The 25,501-nt window shown below is 61.2% G+C and overlaps 1 protein-coding gene across 1 annotated transcript; it reads left to right on the top strand.

The window, feature by feature from the left end:
- The first annotated feature begins 11,762 nt into the window (after positions 1-11,762).
- SERINC2 (serine incorporator 2) lies at positions 11,763-23,782 on the top strand. The gene is made up of 10 exons (XM_075721922.1): positions 11,763-11,801; positions 18,705-18,866; positions 20,085-20,272; positions 20,366-20,445; positions 20,602-20,739; positions 20,865-21,034; positions 21,129-21,219; positions 21,325-21,460; positions 21,786-21,998; positions 23,644-23,782. The coding sequence occupies exons 1-10, from the start codon at positions 11,763-11,765 to the stop codon at positions 23,780-23,782; spliced, it is 1,356 nt and encodes a 451-aa protein (XP_075578037.1).
- The last annotated feature ends 1,719 nt before the right edge of the window (positions 23,783-25,501 follow it).

Raw genomic sequence — 25,501 nt, 5'->3', positions numbered from 1 at the left:
CCCGCGCGGCCGGCGGGGAGGGGAGCCTTCACCAGCCGCTATTTTTAGCTCCTCACGCTCCGTTTTCTCCTTGACTGTCTCCCCTCTCCGGAGCAGTCTCGGGCCGAGCAGCGGCGATGTTTATCCTGCCTGGCACCTGATCAGATGTGACGCTGGCTGTCGCGGGCGAGGGGGACGGCTGCCATCCCTCTGCTCTGGGAGACGTGTGGGAGCAAGCGGGGAGATATTGGGGGGAGAGCAGGGAAGCCCACACTGGTTAGGGAGGGTCCTGCTGGAGCACCCTGCGCTGGGTCTCCCTTCCTCCAGCTCCTGGGTGCCCCCAAGGGATGCTCTGCCCTGGGAGAGCTGGGGGAGAGCTGCGGCGTGGTCCCCAGTTCCACCTAGGCTGAACGCTTCCCTCTGCCAGCGTGATCCTTTGGGGATGGCTGGGCTGGGGCAGCTGGGTAAACTGAGGCACACAAGCAGGGTGTCAGTCCCTCCATGTCCTGCCAGTACATTGGTGGCACCGAATAACCTCTCCGAACCAGCCAGAGTCCAGGACGTGGTGAGCATCAAGACCCCACATTCCCACCTGAAGCTCACAAAACTCTGGGGTACGAGCCCCAGGAATGCAAAGCACATCGGCACGGCAGCTGGGGAAGGAAAACGTGCTGCCTTATCGGGCAGCGCCCGTTCGGTGTTGGTACAGGGCTGTGCCGCTGCGCTCGGAGCTGTACTGACGCGGGAGCAAAGGTTGCTCTGCTTTTCCTCTGCTCTTCCAGCGCCTGCTCTCAGGCTTTGCAGACGTTGGGAACCTCTTCCCAGAGTGCTCCCGGCAGGGTGAGAATCCCCGCAGGGTGAGCATCCCTGCTGATGAGAGACCTGAAATACAGTGCCCGTGCCCTGCCAAGCACTGGGAGAGCCCCGGCTTTATCCATCTGGGAAGTGAAGCCAGCGAGGTTGGTGTCAGACCACTCCCTGCTCTGCCACCTGCTGTAAATCCTATTTTCTCCTGAAAAAACAAGGGGACAGAAGAGGGAGGAAAAGGGCCTGGGAGAGTCTATTCTTCTGCTGCCGCTGCCAAGCTGCTTTACCCCACTTGCACACTAAGGGCGTTAAAAGCCCCCGGCCCCCACGGCGCCGCAGGGCTGGGGCAGCCCCCGGGGACGGAGGCAGCGTCCCCCTGCCCGGGGGGGCAGGCAGGGCAGGGCAGGGCTGTTCTCCACTCGCCTGCCCAGCGCTGCGGGCTCTGATCTGGGCTAAAAGTCACCTCCGAGGGAGAGCAGCACATCTAAAAGTTCCTCTTTTAGATGCATCTTCCTAATTTCCAGCCCAGTGAAGACCCTGATTTCTCGCTGGGTACGTAGGTGACACGGAGGAAAGGTTATTCCTGAGCTGAGCTCATGCCTGGGCTGCATCAATCCTTCCCTTAACGTGCTATTTTGGGACATGGGTCACAGGGTTTGGGGACCTGCCGGTTGTTCCCTGGCTGGGGATGGGGACTTTCCATGAGCCTGGGCAGGACCCGGCTTCGGGGCCGTCCCTGCATGGGGGGTACCAGCCCTGGAGCGATGGAGGTGGCTCCGGTGGGATGGATCTGCAGAAAACGTGCTCAGCCCTTGGGAAAAACCATCCTGCCTGTGAGATCTCAGAGGCCAAAGGCAGCGAGAGTGCCTCATTGCCTGGAGGATTCAAAATCAAGATGGAAAATGCCAGCAACCACTTCCCAGGGAGAAAATTTGTCACCAGGCAGGGTGGAGCGTCACGCCGAGACGAAAGTCTGGACATCTCCGTGCCTCCTCGACAGGAGACGGCAGATAGCGATGCCCTTCCCAGGCGTCCTCTTTGCTCCGGGCGCTCAGCCACGTGGATGCGAGCTCGCTGCACCGCCCTTCGCAGGGCACATCGATTCTGCAGCCCCACCTGCCCCCGGGCACAACGCGATGGAGGTGGTGGAGACCTTCCCCGCCCTGTGCCGTGCGATCGAGCAGCCCTTGGGTGCACGCGCAGCCCGGTGCACGCCTCCCACGGTGGGGCACAGCACGTGAGCCGCTTTTCCTATTTCTGTGGGTCAAGGCAGCTTGAACACCTGCAACGAGTTGCACAGGTCTTTGCAAGTCATCTGCAACTTTGCTGTTCCCAGCAGAATGGGAAAATTCAATCAAAATAATGATGTCTTTTTTTTTTTTTTTTTTTTTTCCCAGCAGAAGCTCTTTCCTGACCCAAAGGTGTGGTGGATCACACAGCCAGATGCAGCCACAGCTTGGGGCTCACCCTGCTGCCAGTCCATCACGGGAGCCGCGGTCCCGCCAGGGAAACGCGGTCCCCATCAAATGACTCTAAGTGCCTCTCTCGGGGCCCAGCCATCAAAATATTCATCACCTGCCTCAACTGACAAGCTGAACGTGCAAATTATTTCTGGGACAAAATAGCTATAGTTCCGGAAACCACTTTTCCTACCTCTTGACTCCTATATTGGCTTAAATCTGATGTTTCTGGGCATCAGCCCGCTCTGCGCAGGCAGGAGGTGAGCCCAGGCAAGGTCAGGGCGGCACAGAAGAGCTCAGGGCAACACAGGAAGGTTTGGGAAGAGCTGTGACGTGGTGGGATTTGCCCAGTTTTTGCTTTAAGAGACCAGATCGGGGCGGCGAGGCGAGCCTTTGGAAGAAAGGTGCCTTTGAGTCAACTGAGCATAAAGAAAGCATCCCAAAAAGATGTCTTCATGGGGGGGGAAAAAAAAAAAAAGCTCAAATCTGTTGTTCATGCTCCAGTAACTTCCAGATGCCTGGGTGGGGATGCAGGGAGCCTCACGAACACCTCCCGGCGCCGGGGAGCGGGCCGTCCCTCCTGCCTGCCACTGTCCCCTGCCCGCAGAGGGGGATGCCCGCCCCAAAAGCCCAGGGATTTAACCAAACCCACCGGGTTTCAGGCCCCGTTCTCCCCCAGCAGACCCTTGCCGTCCGGCTGAACACTGGGATGCTGCAAATGAGCCAAATCAGCCCCAAATCACCGCAGGCACATGGGTGGGGGACAGCGAGTAGCCATCACCCGCTGCTCCCACCCAGGGGGGATGTGGGTGCTGCCTGCAGCCCTGCCTGCCTGCTGCCCCCACCTCCAGCGGGATTTGTGCAAAGCTCCCAGCACCCGGGTTGGGCTTTTTTTATCCCTGGCTGCTCTTACGTTGACATTCTTAGCTGTGCCACTGGCTCCAGCGCTGCTCGCTAACCCCTTTTACAGGCAGCTAAATATAGCCCAGGCAGCTAAGCAAAATCTGCTCGGCAGGGCCACGTGGGGCTCGGCAGCTCTGCCGCAGCCACGGCCGGCTGCGGGGTCTGCCAGCGCCGGGGGGGACGACAAGGGCCTCGCTGGCGGCATCGTTCACCCCGAGGTGTCTCACCCCCATCCAGGTGAGCCTCGCCGCTGCTTTGACGCTCCCAACGGCGTCGCCTCGTTCCTCCCCGCCTTGGTGGCCCCGTTCCTCTCCCACCCTGGGGTTTCCTAGGATCCTTCCACCCAAGTTGGGATATTTTATGTTGGAGAGCATCTGGACTTTATTAGCATCCCTGATCCTACAGAAACATGGTGTAAAACCCCAGCTCGCTGCTGTGCTTAATAAAAAAAGCCGGGCGGCTCTGGGGATCCACGTGGGTGTTGTGCGAAGCGCCCGGCGCAGAGAGCAAAGCCGCCAGCTGGTGAGGCACCCTGCGGGCTCACCCGCACCCCGCAAAGGGTCTGCGAAGGGGGGGACATGGCTCCCACCCCTGGCACGCCCGCCCATGGGTGCAGCTTGGTTTCTGCCTCTCCTGTCAAAGACAAATATTTCCGCCGGAGCCATGAACTCATTAAGGAGACACTGATCTAATTGTCTCCATGCCGGCGCTTGTGGGTTTTTTTTCTTTCTTTCTTTTTTTTTTTTTTTTTTTTTTGTTTTAAACGGCAAGGAACGAGGCGAAAGGCTGACTGGAGAAATATAATTGGATCCCCACGGCTCATTAGCCATTTGTCCGAAAGGAAGAATCGTTACGGCTGAAAATGAACAGGCTCGAAAACCGCCTGCGCCAAACACAGCTTTCCACGGGCATCCCGAATTTGCAATCCCCCTGGCATTGCCCCGGCCGGGATGCCTGGGTGGCACTGGGGACACCCTGTCACCCAGGGAAACGCAGCTGAGGGGCTCGGCGAGGCTCATGCTGGAGTTTGGAGGAAGGCTGGAGCCTTTGGGTGCCAGCAAAGAAAATTGGGGGGCTCAAACCCAGAGCTGGGGCGAGCGGCAAAGCAGAAGCACCCAGCGGTGTGGAGGCTGCAGGCTGGGAATGAAAGAAGAACAGGGTCCTCCTGCCAGGTGGACCCAGGTGTCGGGGTTCAGCCCCAGCAGCAGCTCAGCACCACGCAGCCATCGCTCGCTGCCCCTGCCCCGATGGGATGGGGGAGAGAATCGGAGGAGTGAGAGTGAGAAACACTCCTGGGGTGAGATAAGAACAGTTTAATAATTGAAATAAAGTAAAATCGCAATGAAAATAGTAACAATAAACTAATAATAATAATATACAATATACAATAATAATATCCAAAGCAAGTGATGCCCAACGCAATTGCTCACCACCCGCCGACCGATGCCCAGCCAGTTCCCGAGCAGCGATCGCTGCTCCCTGGCCAACCCCCCCAGTTTCTATACTGCCCATGACGCCTCCGTGGAGCCGGTGGGATTTCTCCTCCCGGCATGCCAGCGGGCTCACGTCCCTGCAAGGCGCAGGGGGACAGCAGGACCGAGGGGGCAAATACCCCTCTGGCCAATGTGTCCTTCCTGGGATGACAGGGACTGAAGGACACTCCTGCTGCAGGTGTCACCGGGCTCCCATACCCATACCCATATCCCAAGGGTATGGAATGGCCCTTGGGGCAGTTCGGGGCAGGTCTCCTGGCTGTGCCCCCTCCCAGCTCCTTGTGCCCCTGGCAGAGCAGGGGAAGCTGAAAAGTCCTTGACTAGCATAAGCAGGACTGAGCAACAGCTAAACCATCAGTGTGTTATCAGCATTCTTCTCCTACTAAATCCAAAACACAGCACTGTGCCTGCTACTAGGAAGAAAATTAACTCTATCCCAGCTGAAACCAGGACACAAGGACACCTTCAGCTCAAGGTCTCACCCTGCTTCTTCCTCCCCCAACCTCCCTACCCCGCCATCTCTCTTGACTCAGACCCAGTACCTCGGGGAGGACGCTCAGCTCACAGTGCAGCCACCTCCTCCCCAGATTTTCCACCCCATGAGAGACCCAGCAGTTGTGACAGCACAGAAACTCCTGCGCGACACTCCCATCCATCACCGGCCAGGCATCTGGCCACCACCACGAGAAAGACAAAGAGCGTCTGTCCAAACTCAGCAGGGAAATGCTGAAGCTTTTCCAGCCAGTCGCTGTGTCTGCGAGCCCAGGCTAAATCAGCCTCAAGGACGGAGGGTGGCCAGCGTTTCTTGGCCTCACCGCCCTTCGCTCTTCTGGCTGGGAGAGGCTTTGGGGAGAAGACCCCAGCCTGTCAGATGACAAGCAGTAGGTTTGGTGATGGCCCATCACAGAAACCACCAGCCATGTCAGCTCCGCATCACCCCACTGGCCTTTAAGACATCTCAAGCTGGCAAAAGGTCCTCGAAGAGGGTCCCAAATGCAAATCCCGATGCTCAGTGGGTTTCCCAGAAGCAATGCCAGCAGGTGGGATGCCCATCACCAGATTTAGAGGGTTTTCTTGGTCTCCATCAGGCTCCTCTTGGGCTGGTCTCAAGAGCTGATGCATTTGAGATGCATTTGGCTGCTAAGCCTGCGGTGTGGCAGGATGGGAAACAAAAGGGACAAAGTAGGAGCTCAAGCACAGAATATTCTGCAGGTGCCTGCAGTGGTCCTCCTGGAAATCATCCCCTTCATTTCCAGTGGGTCTGAATCCTGGCTCCCGTGACCCTGAACACCCTGCCCCTATCCGTAATTAAAGGCCAAGCAATCACCCATTGCTAGTCCTCCCGTGTCTCTGTTTATTACAGAAGAGCTTAGCGGAAAACTAATTCCCCAACTTGAAAGCATCCTTAGACAAGGGGGGAGGGAGATGCTTCAATCTCAGGACTTCTGCATTTGTCCTTCCCATCCCAGACCGGCTTTGTGCCTGCCCCCCTTCCCGTCTCGGGGCTGGAAAGCCCAAGAGAGGCAGCACAGCTGAGAAAATACTGCCGGCAGTCACCGGGGGTAGCTCCATTCCTGGCCACCTTGCCTGGCCTCACACGCAGCACGGGACCCCCACACCTCCCAGCGTGGATGAGCAGCACCCTCGGATCTTGGAGCAGTTCCCCAAAGCACCCAAAACACAAGGCTGTGATGTGCTTGCTGGCAGCTGCTGGCCCGGGGGAAGGGTCCTGGGTGCCCTAAGAGCCCCATGCAGGAGTGGGGCCAGCCCCCAGTGCGCTGGAGGGACAGCCCCATGGACCAGGGGCTTGTCAAACCCAAAACCATCACCGCAAAAACGCACCTTACGCCATGCCTGCATTTGCCTGCACTAGATGATGCTCTGGAGGAAAGGTGCTTGATGGGTTTAGCTGGTTTTCCAAATACAGACTTGATTATTAATTATTATTAATTACGGTAATGTAGGTTTATCCATGAATAGCATCGCTCGGGCTCAGCAGGAGCCCTTCTGCCTGTGCCCATGGCTAAGCTGGTATTGTCCCAGATACAGGCACATGAGATCGTTTGTTTTCCCCCAGGTCCCCGGGCGGGAGGGCATCCCTGGCAAAGCGTGCTTGGCTGTGCTCGCCGCCGGCCCCGTACCCCCTGCGGCGGGCAGCAAATGGCACCCTGACCCCTAATGAACCAGGCACCACGGGGAGGGGAAAGGAGATGTCCCTTAGCGCCTTGGGGATGCTGAGCGATGCGGGAGAAGGAGCGGAGGGGAGGCAGAGCAGAAGGAAGGTGTTTTGTTAGGGGTAGGTGGGCAAGGGTGCTCCCAGCCCTGCTGCGCAGTGGGACCCAGGCTGGGGGCTTCCGCTGCGGGGGGCTGGAGGCAGCAGCGTGTCCCGGGGCGCTGGCAGCACCCCTCCTCTCCCCTTCCTCACCTTCCCCGTGGGCAGGGCGATGTAAAACCAGGTGGGCTTTGGTGCCCGGGGCACCGTCACAGCTCTGCTGCTCGTGACATTGCTGCCCGCCTCGCTGGCTGCCGGTGCGGCCGGACGAGCCGCCTCCGGAGAGGGGACGGCGAGATGCTGATGCCGTGGGTGGTGGTGGCGTCGTGGCCCCTGCTCACCAGCAAGATCCAGGCGTGGGGACACCCCTGGAGATGGGTGGGCAGCCCCCTCCCGCCTGGCAGCCGGGGCCCTGCTTGGCCACCCAGGAGCAGGCAGGGGCCCAGCAGCATCCCGCTGTCCAGCAGTGGTGTGCACCGGTCTCATTCTGGCACTGCCATCTGCCGGCATCACCAAAGGGGACGAGGGGACAGCGCGGGGACAACCGGTCCCTTCAGGGTCCGTGGAGCCCGTGGGATTTCTCCTCTCGGCATGCCAGCGGGCTCACGTCCCTGCAAGGCGCAGGGGGACAGCAGGACTGAGGGGGCAAATACCCCTCTGGCCAATGTGTCCTTCCTGGGAGGACAGGGACTGAAGGACACTCCTGCCGTGGGTGTCACCGGGCTCCCATACCCAGCCGGGAAGAGATGGGAGCTGCCAGACCCCCACGTCCCAGCTGGGGGGCTGTGCCTGGAGCCAGCCCATCGCGTCCCCGAGGCCGCTGCTGCCCTGCCAGCGCTGCCGGACCCGTGCCCACACACAGCCCGGCTGGGCAGCTCCCCGGCGGACACCCCAGCTGCCTCCTGAAAGGAAAAGCAACCTGAGATCAGCTGAGATCAGCGAGCAATTTGTGGGCGCTGACCTCTCCCGTTGCAGGATTGCGACCAGCCAGCAGCCTTTGAGAGCCCACAGAGGCTTTTTTTAATTTGTGCCAACTGCTGATCAGAGGCCAAACCCTGGAGCTTTACCTCTGGAGCAAGAAGTGTGACACCCTCCTCTTCCTCAAGGACACAGGGGGCATGCTGGCTCCCCATCTGCCCAGCCCTGTCCCCCCCAAAGCCTGCCTGCTGCCGCATACTCATGTACTTTTCCCGCTGTCTAAATTTAGGGTCTGGAAGTGGGCTAGCACATCCCAGTTTACCTCAGCCCCTGAATTATGCATGCCAGCAGCAGAGCAGCAAGTGCGGGCGGACGTGCCAGACTCGGGCCAGGCAGGCAGAGCGGGGAAACCCGCTGCCCCCCCCCCAGCCCCCCCGGCTCCCACCCTCGGCCCCGTGCGGGCAGACGCCCCTTGGCCCCCCATGCACGGGGTCTGGCCCCGCAGCGGGAGTGGGTTCAGGCTGGTGGGTGTGCTGGGGCTGGTGGGTGTGCTGGGGCTGGTGGGTCTGCTGGGGCTGGTGGGTGTGCTGGGGCTGGTGGGTGTGCTGGGGCTGGTGGGTCTGCTGGGGCTGGTGGGTCTGCTGGGGCTGGTGGGTGTGCTGGGGCTGGTGGGTCTGCTGGGGCTGGTGGGTCTGCTGGGGCTGGTGGGTATGCTGGGGCTGGTGGGTGTGCTGGAGCTGGTGGGTGTGTTGCCAAAGCCAGCAAGAAGGGCTGCTATAGGTGACAGAAGGAAGACTGGGGAAAATATGGATCAATTGCTCCATGAGATGGGAGGCCTGATGCCACAGGACATGGGACAGGCTGAGGAACTGAATGCTGCCTTTGCTTCTTTACTTGCAAGATGGATCTGCAGGAATCCCAGGTCCCAGAGACCACGGGGAAAGGCTGGAGCAAGGAAGACATACCCGTGGTGGAAGAGGATCCGGTCAGGGGATACTTAAGCAAACTGGACGTACACAGGTCCATGGGCGCTGCTGCGGTACACCCACGAGTGCTGCGGGAGGTGGCTGATGTTATTGCAAGGCCACTCTTGACAATCTTTGACCATGGTGACTGGGAGAAGAGCCCGAAGGCTGGAGGAAAGCAAATGTCACCTCTATCTTCAAGAAGGGCAAGGAGGACCCAGGGAATTATGGGCCTGCCAGCCTCACCTCGATCCCTGGGAACGTTATGGAGCAGCTAATCCTGGAAACCATTTCCAGGCACATTAAGGATGAGAAGTCGGCATGGCTTCGCTAAGGGGAAGCCACGCTTGACCAACCTCATAAACTTCTACAATGAAAAGACTGGCTTGGTAAACGAGGGGAGAGCAGTGGGTAATGTCTACCTGGACTGCAGGAAGGCCTTTGGCACCGTCTCCCATAAGATCCTCCTGGAGAAGCTGTTGATGCGGATGGATGAGCAGGCAGGGAGGTGGGTTGAAAACTGGCTGAAAGGCCAGGCCCAGGGGTGGTGATCAGCGGCACAAAGTCTAGCTGGAGGCCAGTCACTAGTGGTGCACCCCGGGGGTCTGTACTGCGTCCAGTCCTGTTTAACATCTTCGTTAATGATCTGGATGATGGGGCAGAGCGTAAGCTCAGCAAGCTTGCAGGTGACACCAGACTGGGAAGGGTGGCTGATACAGCAGAGGGTCATGCTGCCATGCAGAGGGACCTCGGCAGGCTGGAGAAATGGGCAGAACAAGGGAGGGGCAGAGTCTTGCCCCTGGGGAGGAGCAATCCCAGGCACCAGCACGTGCTGGGGGCTGCCCAGCTGAAAAGCAGCTCTGAAGAAAAGGACCTGGGGGTCCTGGTGGACACCAGGTTGAACGCGAGGCAGCAACGTGCCCTTGCTGCGAAGGTGGCGAATGGTGTCCTGGGCTGCATTAGGCAAAGCGTTGCCAGCAGGTCGATGGAGGTGGTCCAGTGATCAGCACTGCTGAGGCCACCCCTGGAGTGCTGTGTCTGCTTCTGGGCTCCCCAGTATGAGACAGGCATGGACATACTGGAGAGAGCCCATGGACATACTGGAGAGAGCCCAACAACACCTGAAGGAAGGGTTCAAAGAGGACGGAGCCAGGCTCTTCTCAGTGGTGCCCAGTGACAGGACCAGCGGCCCTGGGCACAAACTGACCCCAGGAGGGTCCCTCTGAACATCAGGAAACGCTTTTTGTACTGTGAGGGTGACCAAGCACTGGCGCAGGTTGCCCAGGGACGTTGCGGAGTCTCCATCCTTGGAGATATTCAAATGTCGACTGGACATGGTCCTGGGTGTCTGAAGGACAAACTCCGGACCGGGCTTATGGTGTCGGTGGGGTCCCCTTGGTGGTAAACAGTGAAGAAGGGTCCGGGGCTGTTGCTTCCGCAGTCCAAGGGGCTCGGCGGGGCATGTGGAGGGGCTCCCCTCCGCCTGGGGGGCAGAGGAGATGCAGGGGGTTCCAAGGGATACACCCCTCTGTGCCTGGGGGATGCAGGGGAACCCGGGGGGATGCAGGGGACACCCGGGGGCAGGCACCCCTCTGTGCCTGGGGGGATGCAGGGGACCCTGGGGGGAGGCAGGGACCCCCGGGGGGATGCAGGGGACCCCGGGGGAAGGTAGGGGACTGCTGGGGTGTGCACCTCTGTGTATGCGGGGGGTTGCAGGGGACCCCGGGGGAAGGCAGGGGACCCCCGAGGACAGGCACCCCTTTGTGCCTGGAGGGATGCAGGGGACTCCGGGGGGTGCACCCCTGTGTATGCAGGGGGACGCAGGGGACCCCTGGGGCGATGCACCCCTCTGTGCCTGGAGGGATGTAGGGGACCCCAGGGGGATGCAGGGGACCCCGGGGGGATGCACCCCTCTGTGCCCGGGGGGATACAGAGGTCCCGGGGGGATGCAGGGGACCCCCAGGGGCTGCACCCCTCTGTGCCCGGGGGGGTTGCAGGGGACCCTGGGGGGATGCAGGGGACCCCGGGGGGATGCAGGGTGCTCCGGGGGGGTGCACCCCTGTGTATGCGGGGGGATGCAGGGGACCCCGGGGGAAGGCAGGGGACCCCTCGGGGCTGCACCCCTCTGTGCCTGGGGGGATGCAGGGGACCCCGGGGGGATGCAGGGTGCTCCCGGGGGGGTGCACCCCTGTGTATGCAGGGGGATGTAGGGGACCCCAGGGGAAGGCAGGGGACCCTGGGGGGATGCACCCCTCGGGGCTGCACCCCTCTGTGCCCGGGGGGATACAGGGGTCCCGGGGGGATGCAGGGGACCCCCGGGGGGATGCAGGGGACCCCCGGGGGCTGCACCCCTCTGTGCCTGGGGGGATGCAGGGGACCCCGGGGGATGCAGGGTGCTCCCGGGGGGATGCAGGGTGCTCCGGGGGGGTGCACCCCTGTGTATGCAGGGGGATGTAGGGGACCCCGGGGAAAGTCAGGGGACCCCCGGGGGCTGCACTCCTCTGTGCCTGGGGGGATGCAGGGGACCCCGGGGGATGCAGGGTGCTCCCGGGGGGATGCAGGGGACCCCGGGGGAAGGCAGGAGGCAGGGGACCCCCGGGGGCTGCACCCCTCTGTGCCCGGGGGGATACAGAGGTCCCGGGGGGATGCAGGGGACCCCCGGGGGCTGCACCCCTCTGTGCCCGGGGGGTTGCAGGGGACCCCGGGGGGATGCAGGGTGCTCCGGGGGGGTGCACCCCTGTGTATGCGGGGGGATGCAGGGGACCCCGGGGTGTCCGGCGGCGGCCCGGAGGCCTCTCCCCGGGCCCAGCCCCGGCACCGCCCCCCCGCCCCGCAGCCGCGGGGGCCGCCCCGGGGGAGGCGCGGCGGGAGCCGGCGCTCCGGGGCCGGCCCGGGCGGAGCCAGCGCGGCGGCGGCGGCGGCGGGGAGCGGGGAGCGGGGAGGCGGCGGCAGCGGCGGCCGCGCCATGGGGGCCTGCCTCGGCGTCTGCTCGCTGCTCAGCTGCGTGAGTGCAGCCCGGCGGGGCACCGGGAGGCACCGGGAGGCAGCGGGAGGCAGCGGGCGCGGCCCCAGGGCCGCGGGGGGGGGGGCACGGTGCTGCTGCTGGGGGTGCGGAGGGGGGTCCAGGGGAGGCCCGGGGAGGTCTGGGGACATCCGGGGGGTGCGTCCCAATACACGCGGGAGGGGCTCGGGGAGGTCTGGGGGGTACCCCGGGGATGCTCCCCGGTACAGCCGGGGGGGGGCCTAGGGGAGACCCGGGCCCTCTGCAACCGGGGGGTGTGGAGGAGACGCGGGGGGGTTCCAAGGGATGCGACCCTCTGTGCCCGGGGGGATGCAGGGGACCCGGGGGGATGCAGGGGACACCCGGGGGGCTGCACCTCTCTGTGCCCGGGGGGCTGCAGGGGACCCCGGGGGGATGCAGGGGACCCCCGGGGGGCTGCACCCCTCTGTGCCCGGGGGGATGCAGGGGACCCGGGGGGATGCACCCCTCTGTGCCCGGGGCGATGCTGGGGATGCCCGGAGCAGGGCATCCCACCGCACCCGGGGGTGTCCAGGGGAGACCCTCAGGGTTCACCCCAGGGAATGCAGGGGCTCATGAACGTCGTGGTCGGGGGGAGCCTGGAGTTTGAGGGCAGCTGGGGTTGTGCACCCCAGTGCACCTGGGGAGGCGGGTAGCCGTGGGGGTCCAGTCCTGCTGCGCCTGGGGCTGACACCCCGCAGCGCCCGTGCGATGCTGAGGGGCCGGGGGTCCTGCCTGGCTCTCACTGCCGAGCCCCAAAGCGGGGGGCTGGGGATGGAGTAAGAGAAGGAGCCGGGACAGGGGGTGCAGCTCCATGGGTGGGGGTCTCTGCGTGGGGTGCCATGGCCCAGGGCGGGTGCAGGGTGCGTGATTCGGGGTGCCGTGCCCGGTGACGCAGGGTGCGTGATTCGGGGTGCCGTGCCCGGCGACGCAGGGTGCGTGATCCGGGGTGCCGTGCCCGGTGACGCAGGCAGCTGCCCGCGACCGGCGCTGCCTTCCCTGGCGTTGCCTCACCTGTGGGCGCGGGGCCAGGGCAGGGCTACGAAACCTCCCCAGGAGCCGCCCGCCTGCAAACGGGGCCAGTTTCGCAACTCGACCTCAAAGTTTTGGAGGTTTAACGAACGCGAGCTTTTGAAACGTAAGATCGGACGGAGAGGGGTCTGCAAGGCCTCCATCTGTAACACACGTCCAATGCTTTTCCTTATGGACAGGTATTGGAAAAGATGGGAGTTACTCCGGAGCAGGGCTGGGGAGGTTTCTGGCCTAATTCTGGATTTTTTTCCCCTAAAAAACTATTCTGGCCCAGGCCGTGGTAGCGGGGTACAGTTGCTCTACAGGTTTAGTTCTGTTCCATCCAGTGGAGCTGGTTGACTAGAGGGGTGTTTTAGCTCAGTTCTGAACTGAAAAACTGCAACAGGGGGAGAAAAACCCACCCCCAAACCCAAACAAAAACCCCAATCTTTGTATTTTTTAAAAATTTTTAATAAGAAAATCTGAACTAACTCCTGGTCAGCCTGTCGTTTGACTCAAAGCAGCGTCAGATTGCCAAGCCATCTCTTCAGCACTGTCCCATTAAACCTCTACAAGCTGTTCCCGAGTGAAACTTTGCACCATGCAAGAAAAAATTCCCTCTCTCTGCCTCCAGCGATTTGCCAGACTCTGCCCACCACTGCCACGGGCAGTGCGGTCGTCTGGAGCTGCCTTCCTTGGGCGACAGGGTTGGTGTTTGCCAGCAAAGCCTGCCCAGGCCAGAGCGATCCCCGGGCTGCCCTCCGGCATGGCGGGGGCACCTCGGGGGACTCTCAGCCTCGTTGTACCAATGCAGAGCCACCAGCCCGACCTGAGAGCCAGCAGCCTCCTGAACCTGTGCCTGACCCTCTGGGTTTGGCACTGATTAACCTGCCAGGTCATTAATTTAACAGGAGATAAAGACCGGTTGCTCGGCATTGCTTTTGGTTGACTCAGTCTCTGCATCCCTGGGTTTGCCAGGGTGAAGGCAGCTTGCAGAAGATGTGGTGGTGGGCTGGTGGTGGTTTTGAGCTGGTTTTGGGCTGGTGTAGTTGGGCTGGTTTTGGTCTGGTGTAGCTGGGCTGGTGTAGCTGGGCTGGTGTAGCTGGGCTGGTGTTGGGCTGGTGGTGTTGGGCTGGTGTTGGGGTGTTGTAGTTGGGCTGGTGTAGCTGGGCTGGTGTAGCTGGGCTGGTGTTGGGCTGGTGTAGCTGGGCTGGTGTAGCTGGGCTGGTGTTGGGCTGGTGTAGCTGGGCTGGTGTTGGGCTGGTGTAGCTGGGCTGGTGTAGCTGGGATATTGTACCTGGGGTGATACTGTCTTATTTCCCCGGGTTGGACTGGGTGGCCAGTGCTTGTCTGGCTCCGGCCACAATCTCCAAGTCACCAGGCAGAGGAGAGAGCACAGCAGCCCTTACGAGCGAGTTGCACGGGAGGTGAGCTGGATTTAATGAGGAAGTTGATAGTGAAACTGGAGAGATTAATCTTTCATCTGCGGCAGCTGAAAACCGATGCTTCCTCATTAATCTGCCGCTCTCATGCTGCAGCCGCTTCCCGCAGTTGGCTTTTTCCATCCTGCTGTTTGGCTGTTGGCCACGTTCGTACTTACGGGCGTCTTTGAAAGTCTTTGAAAGGAGGTGTACCAGAGCGTGTCCAGCACTGCCGTAACATGGGAGGATATTCCTTGCTCTTAACCCATTTCCTTTTTAAAGAAAAGGACTGAATTCAAGAGGTGCCTGGTTAGCACGTGGCGCAGGGCATCTGCTTCCTTTGCAAAGGTGCGTAGAGGAGGGTACCCAAGAGGGGCACCAGCAGCCGTGAAAAAAGGCTCCCGGTGACATGGGGCTCTCGCGTTACTGCTGCACAAGGCAGGTCGGCCGGCGGGGGCTGCTGTCCCCTCTTACTTTGGCGGTTGCCTTCCAGTGCTTGCAAGAGGCTGTAAAACCTGAAATACGGCCACGGAGCTTGGCCCTGGAAGAGTCGTCCTTGAAAATAAACCTCCGGCAGGCTCCCGGGATGCCGCGGGCTCTCACATACCTCATGCTAGAAACTTCCTCGTCCACGTGCGGCTTTCCCAGAGCTCAGCCGCAGGGTCTGGAGGCTGGACGAGGAGCAAGGGTTTCCTTTCAGCCCAGCTCCATCGTGGCCCTGCGGACACCCCGTCACCCCCCTGCACCCGCACCGACCCCGGGCAAAATGCGATACCCAAGGCTGTGCCTCCTGCAAGCCTTCGGTGACGCTCGGATGTGGGGCTGAACCCCCAAATCCAACAACCTCCTAAACAACAGCCAACCTCACGATTTTCCAGGCCAGCGATTTTGGGACTGGTGCTTTTTATTTCAGTTGGCACTGAAGGGAGAGGAGCTGGAGGTATTGATGCGCTTAAAGTTAAGCGTGCGCTAAGGTGCTTTGCTAAGTCAGGTCAAATAATGGAGTAATTCTGCGTTAAAAGGGATTTTTGTTGTTGTTCTCTTTTTTTTTTTTAGTTTGAAGGGGAAATACAGTAACGCTGGCACATTTTAAATGTGTTCTTGTGCATTTAATGAGCCTGAAAGGAAGCAATCTCTAATTGCAGGCTGTTTTTTCATGCTTTCAAGTTGCAAACGTGAAGTGGTGTCTCTGGAGGAGCTCCTGGAGAGGCGGGATGAGGGTCCCCTGGGTGCGGGGGCTCCTCTCGCCCACCCCGGCTCCTGTGGGCACCCTCAGCTCAACGCAGCCTCTGGTGGGGCTGGGACGTGGGGCTGGGACGTGGGGCTGGGATAAGGAGGAATAAATCAGGAAGGAGGTGATTTTTCTCAAGTAATGATGTGCTTATGTTTAAAAAAGAAATTTCAAAGCCGCCTCCAGTGATTTGGGGGCATCAAAGCGATCGCTCATGAGCATCCGTGAGCATCCCTGGTGAGGGAGCTGCGGGTTTGATGTCCTTCTCACCCAGCAGCTCAACGTCTGGTTTTCTTTTCTGCCACGTCCGTTTTTTTACACTAATTTTAGCAATGAGAAATGCGTATTTGAGTTGATGCTGAGCGATATTTAATTAATATTGATTGCTGGGCATAATTAGGAAGTACGTGGCCATAATAAACACGCAACACATGCATATCCCTTAATACTAGGAGAGAGCTGGACTCTTCTTGTGCTTGCAAGTGCATCTGGCCGGCTGATGTGTCTCAAGTGCAGGAGAGGAAGAGCTGTTCAAAGGGAAGAAATGAAGTGTCAAAAGCAAAATAAATCAATGAAGTTAGCTTGTAAATAGAGCAAACGCAGTTTGCTGAGGACCAGAGATGGTCACAGGCATTCCTAGGAAGAAGCTGGCTCTGATACAGGAGTTTAAAATGCCCAGTGCTGTAAATTTTAAAATAAGTGGCTTTGGGAATGCGTTTTAGCTAGAGAAAAATATTTGGAAAGCGAAGCAGTAGTGCTTTAAACAAACTCCGAATATTTAATTCCCGTTGGTCTCTAGGCAATACCTGCAGCTGGAGGCTTGCCAGCACCTGCTTGGGGATTTCTCATTGCTCCCTGGGCCGGGGGAGGCTGTGGGCTTGCGATGGCTTCAGTGGGGTATTTAGAAAAAAAAAAAAAAGGGAAATAGCCTGAGGTTTCCCTATTTTAGAGGACTTTGGGGTGTATTTTGCTGTTGCATTGCTTGGGCTGTCTGTCCCGAGAGCCCCGCTGTTCCCGCTCACACCACGGGGAGTGGGGCAGAGTTGGGAATTTAGTTTTAATTTCGTTTTTGGGTCCTTTGAGGTTTCATTTAGGACTTTAGCCCATCTGTTCGTTTACGCGGGGTCAGCGCCGGCTCCTGGTTCAGCGGCCAGAAAGGCATCGCCACCTGCTTTGCCGCGATGCGAGATGTTGGTTTTACTTCCCCAACCAACTCTGATAATTCCCGAGAGTGCAGCAGCTTCAACACAAACCCGAAAGACACCTTATTCCCCTATTTTTTCCCCAAATATTTAACATGGGACCTTCTGCTCACATGACATAGTGGATTAGTGACCCAGCAGTGACAGACCATCCCAAAAAGCTTTATCCATTCTCTTGCCTGAAAATGCCCTATTTATGCTCCAACTTCATGCTCTTTTGGGAAAATAGGGGTTTTGGGATGTGGCTGCGAGCAGGGAGATCCCGGGGCTGGCGTGGGTGATTAAGAGGCTGAAAATCTTCCCTGAATGGATCAGGGATGCCATGGTCAGGGCTGGCGACGGCCGTATCCTGCATTCCTGCCTCATCATGGGCTTTAAAACCTGTTATGCAAAACCCCTGCAGCTGTTCTTCCTCTAAGGCAAATGGCTGAGGCACTCCCAAACCTTGTAGGTATGAAATAGGTGGGTAAACATCCAAACTGTCAGGCAAGCTGGTGAGAACAGCGTATACCAGAGCAGCAAAACTCAACTCAACTCAACCAGAGCAGCAAAACTCAACTCAACTCAACTCAACTCAACTCAACCAGAGCAGCAAAACTCAACTCAACTCAGCCCAGCCCAACTGGTGGGATGCAAACCGCATCTCCCTAATGCTCCTCTGGGGACGGCTTGCAGGAGCCAGGGAAGTCTAAGAACACACAGTTTAGGAAAAAATTCCTTTTTTTCCCTGTGACCCTTATTCTGCGCAATCCTTGTGCAGGACCCCCCCCCCGCAGTATTTTGCTAGGTAGTGAGGTTGGGTTTCGTTAAGCTGGGTTTTCCCCAGTTCCCCGCTCTGCACCCAGCTGTGGCACAGCAACGGGAGCCCCTGCAGTGAGGGTGCACGCGGCAGCGCTGCCAATGCTGGATTTGGGAAGCCAGGACCCACTGTGGACTCCCAGGGATGCTGTGCCTCAGTTTCCCCACCTGTAAAATGGCCTTTGGGGAGGGGGAAGATGGCAGAACATGTTTGCCCATGACGCTGATCTTGGTGTTTTCCCCGTCCTGTATTAGATTGAAAAGGCGGCCTTAAATTACTTTGCAAACTCATTTTATTTGTGTCGTGGCTTAGCCCCAGCCAGCAGCTCAGCACCACACAGCCATCACTCACTCCCCCTGCCCCGGTGGGATGGGGGAGAGAATCGGAGGAGTAAGAGTGAGAAACACTCCTGGGGTGAGATAAGAACAGTTTAATAATTGAAATAAAGTAAAATAGTAACGATAATAATAACAATGTAATAATAATACTACTACTAATATCCAAAGCAAGCGATGCCCAATGCAATTGCTCACCACCCGCCGACCGATGCCCAGCCTGTCCCCAAGCAGCCATCGCTGCTCCCCGGCCAACCCCCCCAGTTTCTATACTGCCCATGACGCCGTATGGTATGGAATGGCCCTTGGGGCAGTTGGGATCAACTCTCCTGGCTGTGCCCCCTCCCAGCTCCTTGTGCCCCTGGCAGAGCAGGGGAAGCTGAAAAGTCCTTGACTGGCATAAGCAGCGCTGAGCAACAACTCAAACATCAGTGTGTTATCAGCATTCTTCTCCTACTAAATCCAAAACACAGCACTGTGCCTGCTGCTAGGAAGAAAACTAACTCTCCCAGCCGAAACCAGGACAATTTGGTAAAGGAGGGTCCTGCAGGGCAGTGCCTTGTGTTGACCGGAGCCTTTTTTTGCATGCAATTGCTGGGGAGCAAAAAGAATATGAGGGTGTCTGCAGGACTCTCGGTGTCATTTTCCAATCTGGTTGGTTATTGCAGTGAACCTGTTCCCGCAGCTCTTTCGGTTTTTTTGGGGGGGTTGGGGCCATTTCCATGAGGTCCCGCAGGGTGCGGGTCGCGATGCTGGCTGGTGAGAAGCTCAAAGCAAAGCCCCCAGCACAGCGGAGTGGATTCCTGGGCGGATCTCCTTACAGTTCGACCTGGGCATGTGTTTTGGGGCCAGTTTTGACCCCTCCGACACGGGGATGCTGTCGATGCAGGTGTCCTGTCTCTGCGGCTCCGCGCCATGCCTGCTCTGCGGCTGCTGCCCCTCGGCCAAGAACTCCACGGTCTCCCGCCTCCTCTTCACCTTCTTCCTCTTCCTCGGCACCCTCGTGTCCATCATTATGATAATCCCCGGCGTGGAGAAGGAGCTGCACAAGGTAGATAACTCACGGGGGTTGCTGGGCTCGGTTGCCGCGGGGAAGAGGTTTAGCTCGTGGTGGGTCTGGGACTGTCGGGGTTCGGCCCCAGGCAGCAGCTGAGCCCCACGGCCGCTCGCTGCCCTGCCCCGGTGGGATGGGGGAGAGCATCGGGAGAGTGAGAAACGCTCCTGGGGTGAGATAAGAACACTTCAATAATTGAAATAAAATAAAGTAAAATGGTAGTAGTAATAATAACAATATCATAAAAATAGTAATGATCATAGAATCATAGAATCATGGAATGGTTTGGGTGGGCAGGGCCCTTCAGAGCCCACCCAGCCCAGCCCCTGCAGTGCCAGGGACAGCTTTAACCAGCCCAGGGTGCTCAGAGCCCCGGCCAGCCTGGCCTGGGATGTTCCCAGGGATGGGGCCTCCACCGCCTCTCTGGGCAACCTGTGCCAGTGCTTCACCACCCTCACTGTAAAACATTTCTTCCTTATATCTGGTCTAAATCTGTTCTTCTTTAGTTTAAACCCATTACTCCTTGTCCTGTCACAGCAGGCCTTGCCAAAAAGAATGTCCCCATCCTTCCTATCGGCCTCCTTTAAGCACTGAAAGGACTTAATAATGATATATAATTATCACTGTAATGCGATATATATATATATATACATATATATATATATATATATATAAAATGGACTATATAGTGATAATATCCAAAGCAAGTGATGCACAATGCAATTGCTCCCCACCCGCCGACCGATGCCCAGCCAGTTCCCAGCAGCGATCGCTGCTCCCCGGCCAACCCCCCCAGTTTCTATACTGCCCATGACGCCGTATGGTATGGAATGGCCCTTGGGGCAGTTGGGATCAACTCTTCTGGCTGTGCCCCCTCCCAGTTTCTTGTGCCCCTGGCAGAGCAGGGGAAGCTGAAAAGTCCTTGACTGGCATAAGCAGCACTGAGCAACGACTAAACCATCAGTGTGTGATCAGCATTCTTCTCATCCTAAATCCAAAACACAGCACTATGCCTGCTACTAGGAAGAAAATTAACTCTATCCCAGCTGAAACCAGGACGAGCTGTGCCACCCCACCGCTGTCCCTGAGCAGGCCAGCTGCTTGCTTTGCGGGTGGCACCGGAGCAGTCGTGGGCTGAGCCGTCCTTGGTGGCCGCAGGGCTCGTGGCGGGTGCGGGCTGCTGGGGTGCTGCTCACGCTCCCCTCGCCTTTGCAGCTCCCTGGCTTCTGTGAAGGCAGCGGGTCGGTCCTGGGGGTCCAGACCCACATCGACTGCGGCAGCTTCCTGGGCCACAAAGCCGTGTACCGCATGGGCTTCGCCATGGCCGCCTTCTTCTTCCTCTTCGCCGTGATCATGGTGTGCGTGCGCAGCAGCAAGGACCCGCGAGCCGCCGTGCAGAACGGGTGAGCGTTTGGCCCTGGCGTGGGGGGATGCTGGCGCGGGGGCAGACCCCCCCTTCCCCGCTTGCAGACCGTGCCGCCTCTCTCTTCCCGCAGCTTCTGGTTCTTCAAGTTCCTGGTGCTGGTGGGGATCACGGTGGGGGCCTTCTACATCCCCGACGGTGCCTTCACCTCAGGTGAGGAGCTGCCCGTGCTCTCCTCTGCCACTCTGGGTTAACCCCAGCACAGGACCGAAGCCGGGGCTGGAGTCGGCATCCCTGCTGCCCTGTGTCCCTGCCGTTGCCAAATTCCCATTTTCCCTGCTCTTAACCGGTTTTTCTCTTCCCCTCAAGTCTGGTTTTACTTCGGTGTGGTCGGCTCCTTCCTCTTCATCCTCATCCAGCTCGTCCTCCTCATCGACTTGGCCCACTCCTGGAGCCAGCTGTGGCTGCGCAACGCGGGCGAGAGCAACGCCAAGGGCTGGTACGCAGGTCGGTGTGGCTGGCACCGCAGAGGCTCTCGGGGTGGGGAACCTCATCGTGGGGGCGGGCGCCACTGAGCCGGCGGGGACGCAGGGCCCCGCTCCAGCCTCTTTCCTTTTTGCTTTCTCCCCCAGCCCTTTGCGTCGTCACCTTCATCTTCTACGCCACCTCCGTTGCGGCCGTAGTGCTGCTCTACGTCTACTACACCAAGCCCGAGGGCTGCACGGAGGGCAAGGTCCTCATCAGCATCAACCTCATCCTCTGCCTCGTGGCCTCTGCCGTGTCCATCCTGCCCAAGATCCAGGTGAGGCGGTGGGGGGCACCTGGGAGGCTGGTGGCCGCGGGGGCACCCGGGGGGGTCCGGGGCCAGCCCTGAGCGCCCGCCGTTGCGTTTGCAGGAGGCTCAGCCGCACTCGGGGCTGCTGCAAGCCTCCCTCATCACCCTCTACACCGTCTACGTCACCTGGTCCGCCCTGGCTAACGTACCAAGTAAGCAGGATACGGCCGCAGCGGGGTTGGACCACGCACTGGGGTGGGTGCTTTGCCCCCCCGGGGCTGGGGAAAGGTGCTGAACCCCCTGTGCGTCCCCCCCAGCCCGGGCCTGTAACCCCACGCTGCTGGTGAGGAACAGCACTGGCTCGGCCACGGCCACCCAGCCGCTGACAACCTGGTGGGATGCGCCGAGCATCGTGGGGCTGATCATCTTCATCCTCTGCACCCTCTTCATCAGGTGAGGACTTGGCTCGTGTCCCCGGGGACTACACCGTCCGCCTGCCTGCCCGGAGCAGAGCCTCGGGTGGCTTTTAGGGAAAGGCGATGCTGGAGGGGAGGTTGCAGCTCGCTCCCGGGTTTTTGTCACTCGGTGCCTCTTGCAAAGCCATCCCGGGCCCCAGGCAGGCTGCTCTGCGGGGTCACGCTCACAGCTTTCAGGGTTGCCACGCAAGCTGCGTCCCCCAAACTGCCCTGCCCATCCCGGGGGGGCTGCGCTCGGGCTGGGGGGCGGCCGAGGGGGCAGCGGGCAGGCAGCCCTGAGCCTGCCGCCCCTCTGCCCGCAGCGTCCGCTCCTCGGACCACCCGCAGGTCAACAAGCTGATGCTGACGGAGGAGAGCGCGGCCGGGGCGGGCAGCGAGGCGGCGGCCGCGGAGAGCGGGCTGCACCGCGCCTACGACAACGAGCAGGATGGCGTGTCCTACAACTACACCTTCTTCCACCTCTGCCTCCTCCTCGCTGCCCTCTACATCATGATGACGCTCACCAACTGGTACAGGTGGGCAGAGCTCCCGCGGGGGCCGGGGACTGTCCCCCTTCCTCTGCGTCCCCTTCTGCTGGCGTCCCCCCTGCTCTTGCCCTGGGCACAGCTGTTTGCTGAGATGCATCCGTGCGCAAGCCCACTTCATGTGCACCTTAATCAGCGTTAATTATTTTTAGGTAGCATAGGGCTGCAGCTCCCCGCTGCAGCATCCTCCGCTGCAGCCCGGGATCCCTTGGGACGTGGGGGGAGCAGGGACCCAGCCCCTGGGGTGCTGCGGGCTGCAGCACCGGGGTCGCATCCCCTGGGCGAGCTGCGGGGAGCTGCGTGGCTGCGGGGAGCTGCGTGGTTGCGGGGGGCTGCGTGGCTGCGGGGAGCTGGTGGCTGCGGGGAGCTGCGTGGTTGCGGGGAGCTGCGTGGTTGCGGGGGGCTGCGTGGCTGCGGGGAGCTGGTGGCTGCGGGGAGCTGCGTGGCTGCGGGGAGCTGCGTGGCTGCGGGGGGCTGCGTGGCTGCGGGGAGCTGGTGGCTGCGGGGGGCTGCGTGGCTGCGGGGAGCTGCGTGTTTGCGGGGAGCTGCGTGGCTGCGGGGGGCTGCGTGGCTGCGGGGAGCTGGTGGCTGCGGGGAGCTGCGTGGCTGCGGGGGGCTGCGTGGCTGCGGGGAGCTGCGTGGCTGCGGGGAGCTGCGTGGTTGCGGGGGGCTGCGTGGCTGCGGGGAGCTGGTGGCTGCGTGGAGCTGCGTGGCTGCGGGGAGCTGGTGGCTGCGGGGAGCTGCGTGGCTGCGGGGGGCTGCGTGGCTGCGGGGAGCTGGTGGCTGCGGGGAGCTGCGTGGCTGCGGGGGGCTGCGTGGCTGCGGGGGGCTGCGTGGCTGCGGGGAGCTGCGTGGCTGTGGGGGGCTGCGTGCTTGCGGGGGGCTGCGTGGCTGCGGGGAGCTGCGTGGTTGCGGGGAGCTGGTGGCTGCGGGGAGCTGCGTGGCTGCAGGGGGCTGCGTGGCTGCGGGGAGCTGCGTGGTTGTGGGGGGCTGCGTGCTTGCGGGGGGCTGCGTGGCTGCGGGGAGCTGCGTGGTTGCGGGGAGCTGGTGGCTGCGGGGAGCTGCGTGGCTGCGGGGGGCTGCGTGGCTGCGGGGAGCTGCGTGGCTGCGGGGAGCTGGTGGCTGCGGGGAGCTGCGTGGCTGCGGGGAGCTGCGTGGTTGCGGGGGGCTGCGTGGAGCTGGTGGCTGCGTGGAGCTGCGTGGCTGCGGGGAGCTGGTGGCTGCGGGGAGCTGCGTGGCTGCGGGGGGCTGCGTGGCTGCGGGGAGCTGGTGGCTGCGGGGGGCTGCGTGGTTGCGGGGGGCTGCGTGGTTGCGGGGAGCTGCGTGGCTGCGGGGAGCTGCGTGGCTGCGGGGGGCTGCGTGGCTGCGGGGAGCTGCGTGGTTGTGGGGAGCTGGTGGCTGCGGGGAGCTGCGTGGTTGCGGGGGGCTGCGTGGTTGCGGGGGGCTGCGTGGCTGCGGGCATGGGGCTCCTCTGCTCTCTCCTCCATGCTCTCTGCATTGCACCCACGGCTCAGCGCTCACAGCCTCCACCCCTCCCCGGCGCGGTTGCTGCCCGCCGTGCTCGGGGCACGCAGGGGGATGCCACCCCGCCGGCGCAGCATGGTGATGGGTGCCGCCCGCTTGTTTACTGTTTCAGGCCAGATGAGAGCTTGCGGGTGCTGACGAGCCCCTGGACGGCTGTGTGGGTGAAGATCTGCTCCAGCTGGGCCGGGCTCCTGCTCTACCTCTGGACCTTGGTGGCTCCACTGGTGCTGCCGGACCGGGACTTCAGCTAAGGTGGCCCCGGGCATCCTGCTGCCGGGTCGGAGCCGTGGTGGCCTTGTCCCTCGAGGCCGGGGACAGCCCCAGCTCTGCCTTAGCCTCGGGTTCTGCACGCAGGAGCAGCTGTGCTGGGTTGTGCCTTCTTGCAGGTCTTCTGTTTCAATTTGAAAGGGATGAAGTGCCAAGCAGGGAAAATCAGCAAAGGCTGAGAAAGGCTTGATGTTTTCAAAGCTCTCGTCATCTCTGTGTTTGTCTAGTGCCTTCGGCGGTGCCGCCATACCCTCCTGTTGGAGACCTCCGCCTTGCCTTGGCAGGGTTTGGTTTTCACCAGCTGCTCATGTCTTGCTTGGTGCCCTGGGACCGCGGTGCCTTTTGGAGGGGCTCTGGGGACCAGCCGTCTAGCGGGACCTGGGACCTGGCTGGTGTTGCCTCCCCAAACAGCCTGGAAAAAGTGAATCTCGGGGATCTGTGGCTGGAGGCAAACATCCCACTGCATCCCCCCAGCCTCGGCGGTGGCTGCAGCTCCTCGAGGGCTCTCGCACCCAGCGGCCCCGTGGGAGGACAGGCCCTGGTCCTTGCTGGTGCACGGGTCGGGCTGCGCTGGCCTGGCCCCAGCGCCTTGCCTCGTTAATAAAGTCTCGTTTGGAAGAAACCTGGCAGATTTGTCCTTCCGGGGTCTTCCCTGACGCGTGCGCTGGGCGCGCGGGAGGTGGAGGAAGGGGGGTGTAGCAAACAGCCCTAACGCGGGGTGAGGGCGCAGCCGGCCGCTGCAGGGGTGCAGGCAGGGCTGGCGTCGCTTTGGGGCACGGCGCCTTGGAGCCCTGGGCCCTGCTGCCGCCAGCCTGTGGCACCCCGAGAGTCGCTGCCGGGGGGGGCACGCTGGTGGTAAGCAGTGGGGTGCACAACGTGGGGCGCACAGCGTGGGGTGCACAACCTGGGGGGTGCACACGGTATAGGGGTGCACATGGTATAGGGGAGCACGTGGTACCCCTAGGGGTACACACAGTATAGGGGTGCACACGGCATAGGGGTGCACACGGTATAGGGGAGCACACGGTATAGGGGTGCACACGGTACAGAGGAGCACACGGTATAGGGGTGCACATGGTATAGGGGAGCACACGGTATAGGGGTGCACACCATGCCCAGGGGCAGCGGGGGACGGGGTGAGCACCAGGGTGGGGTACACACCGTGCTGGGATGGGGTGCACCGCATGCCGGGGTGCTCCCTGGGGGGTGCCCCCAGGTGGGTGCACACTGTGCCGGGGGGCCCTGGCCCGCGGCGGCCGTGGGAGGCGGGAGGTGCCCGGCGCCCACCCCAGCCGGGAGCCCCGGGGAAGGGAGCGGCCGGACGCCCCCTCCCAGCGGCCGGGCCCCGTGTGCCGGAGGAGCGGCGCTGGGAAGCGGCGCTGGAGCCGCGGGGGCCGCCCGCAGGCAGCGGGGAGCCGGCGGGAGCCGGAGGGAGCCGGCGGGAGCAGGCAGGAGCAGGCGGGAGCAGGCAGGAGCAGGCAGCAGCCAGGCAGCAGCAGGCAGGAGCAGGCAGCAGCAGGAGCAGGCAGCAGGCAGGAGCAGGCAGGAGCAGGCAGCAGCAGGCAGGAGCAGGAGCAGGTGGGAGCAGGCAGGAGCAGGAGCAGGCAGGAGCAGGCAGGAGCAGGCAGCAGCAGGCAGGAGCAGGCAGCAGGCAGGAGCAGGCAGCAGCCAGGCAGGAGCAGGCAGCAGCAGGAGCAGGCAGG

Source organism: Pelecanus crispus, chromosome 16 (assembly GCF_030463565.1).
Source record: "Pelecanus crispus isolate bPelCri1 chromosome 16, bPelCri1.pri, whole genome shotgun sequence".
Taxonomy (NCBI): domain Eukaryota; kingdom Metazoa; phylum Chordata; class Aves; order Pelecaniformes; family Pelecanidae; genus Pelecanus; species Pelecanus crispus.
This window is presented reverse-complemented; position numbering and strand designations above follow the sequence as displayed.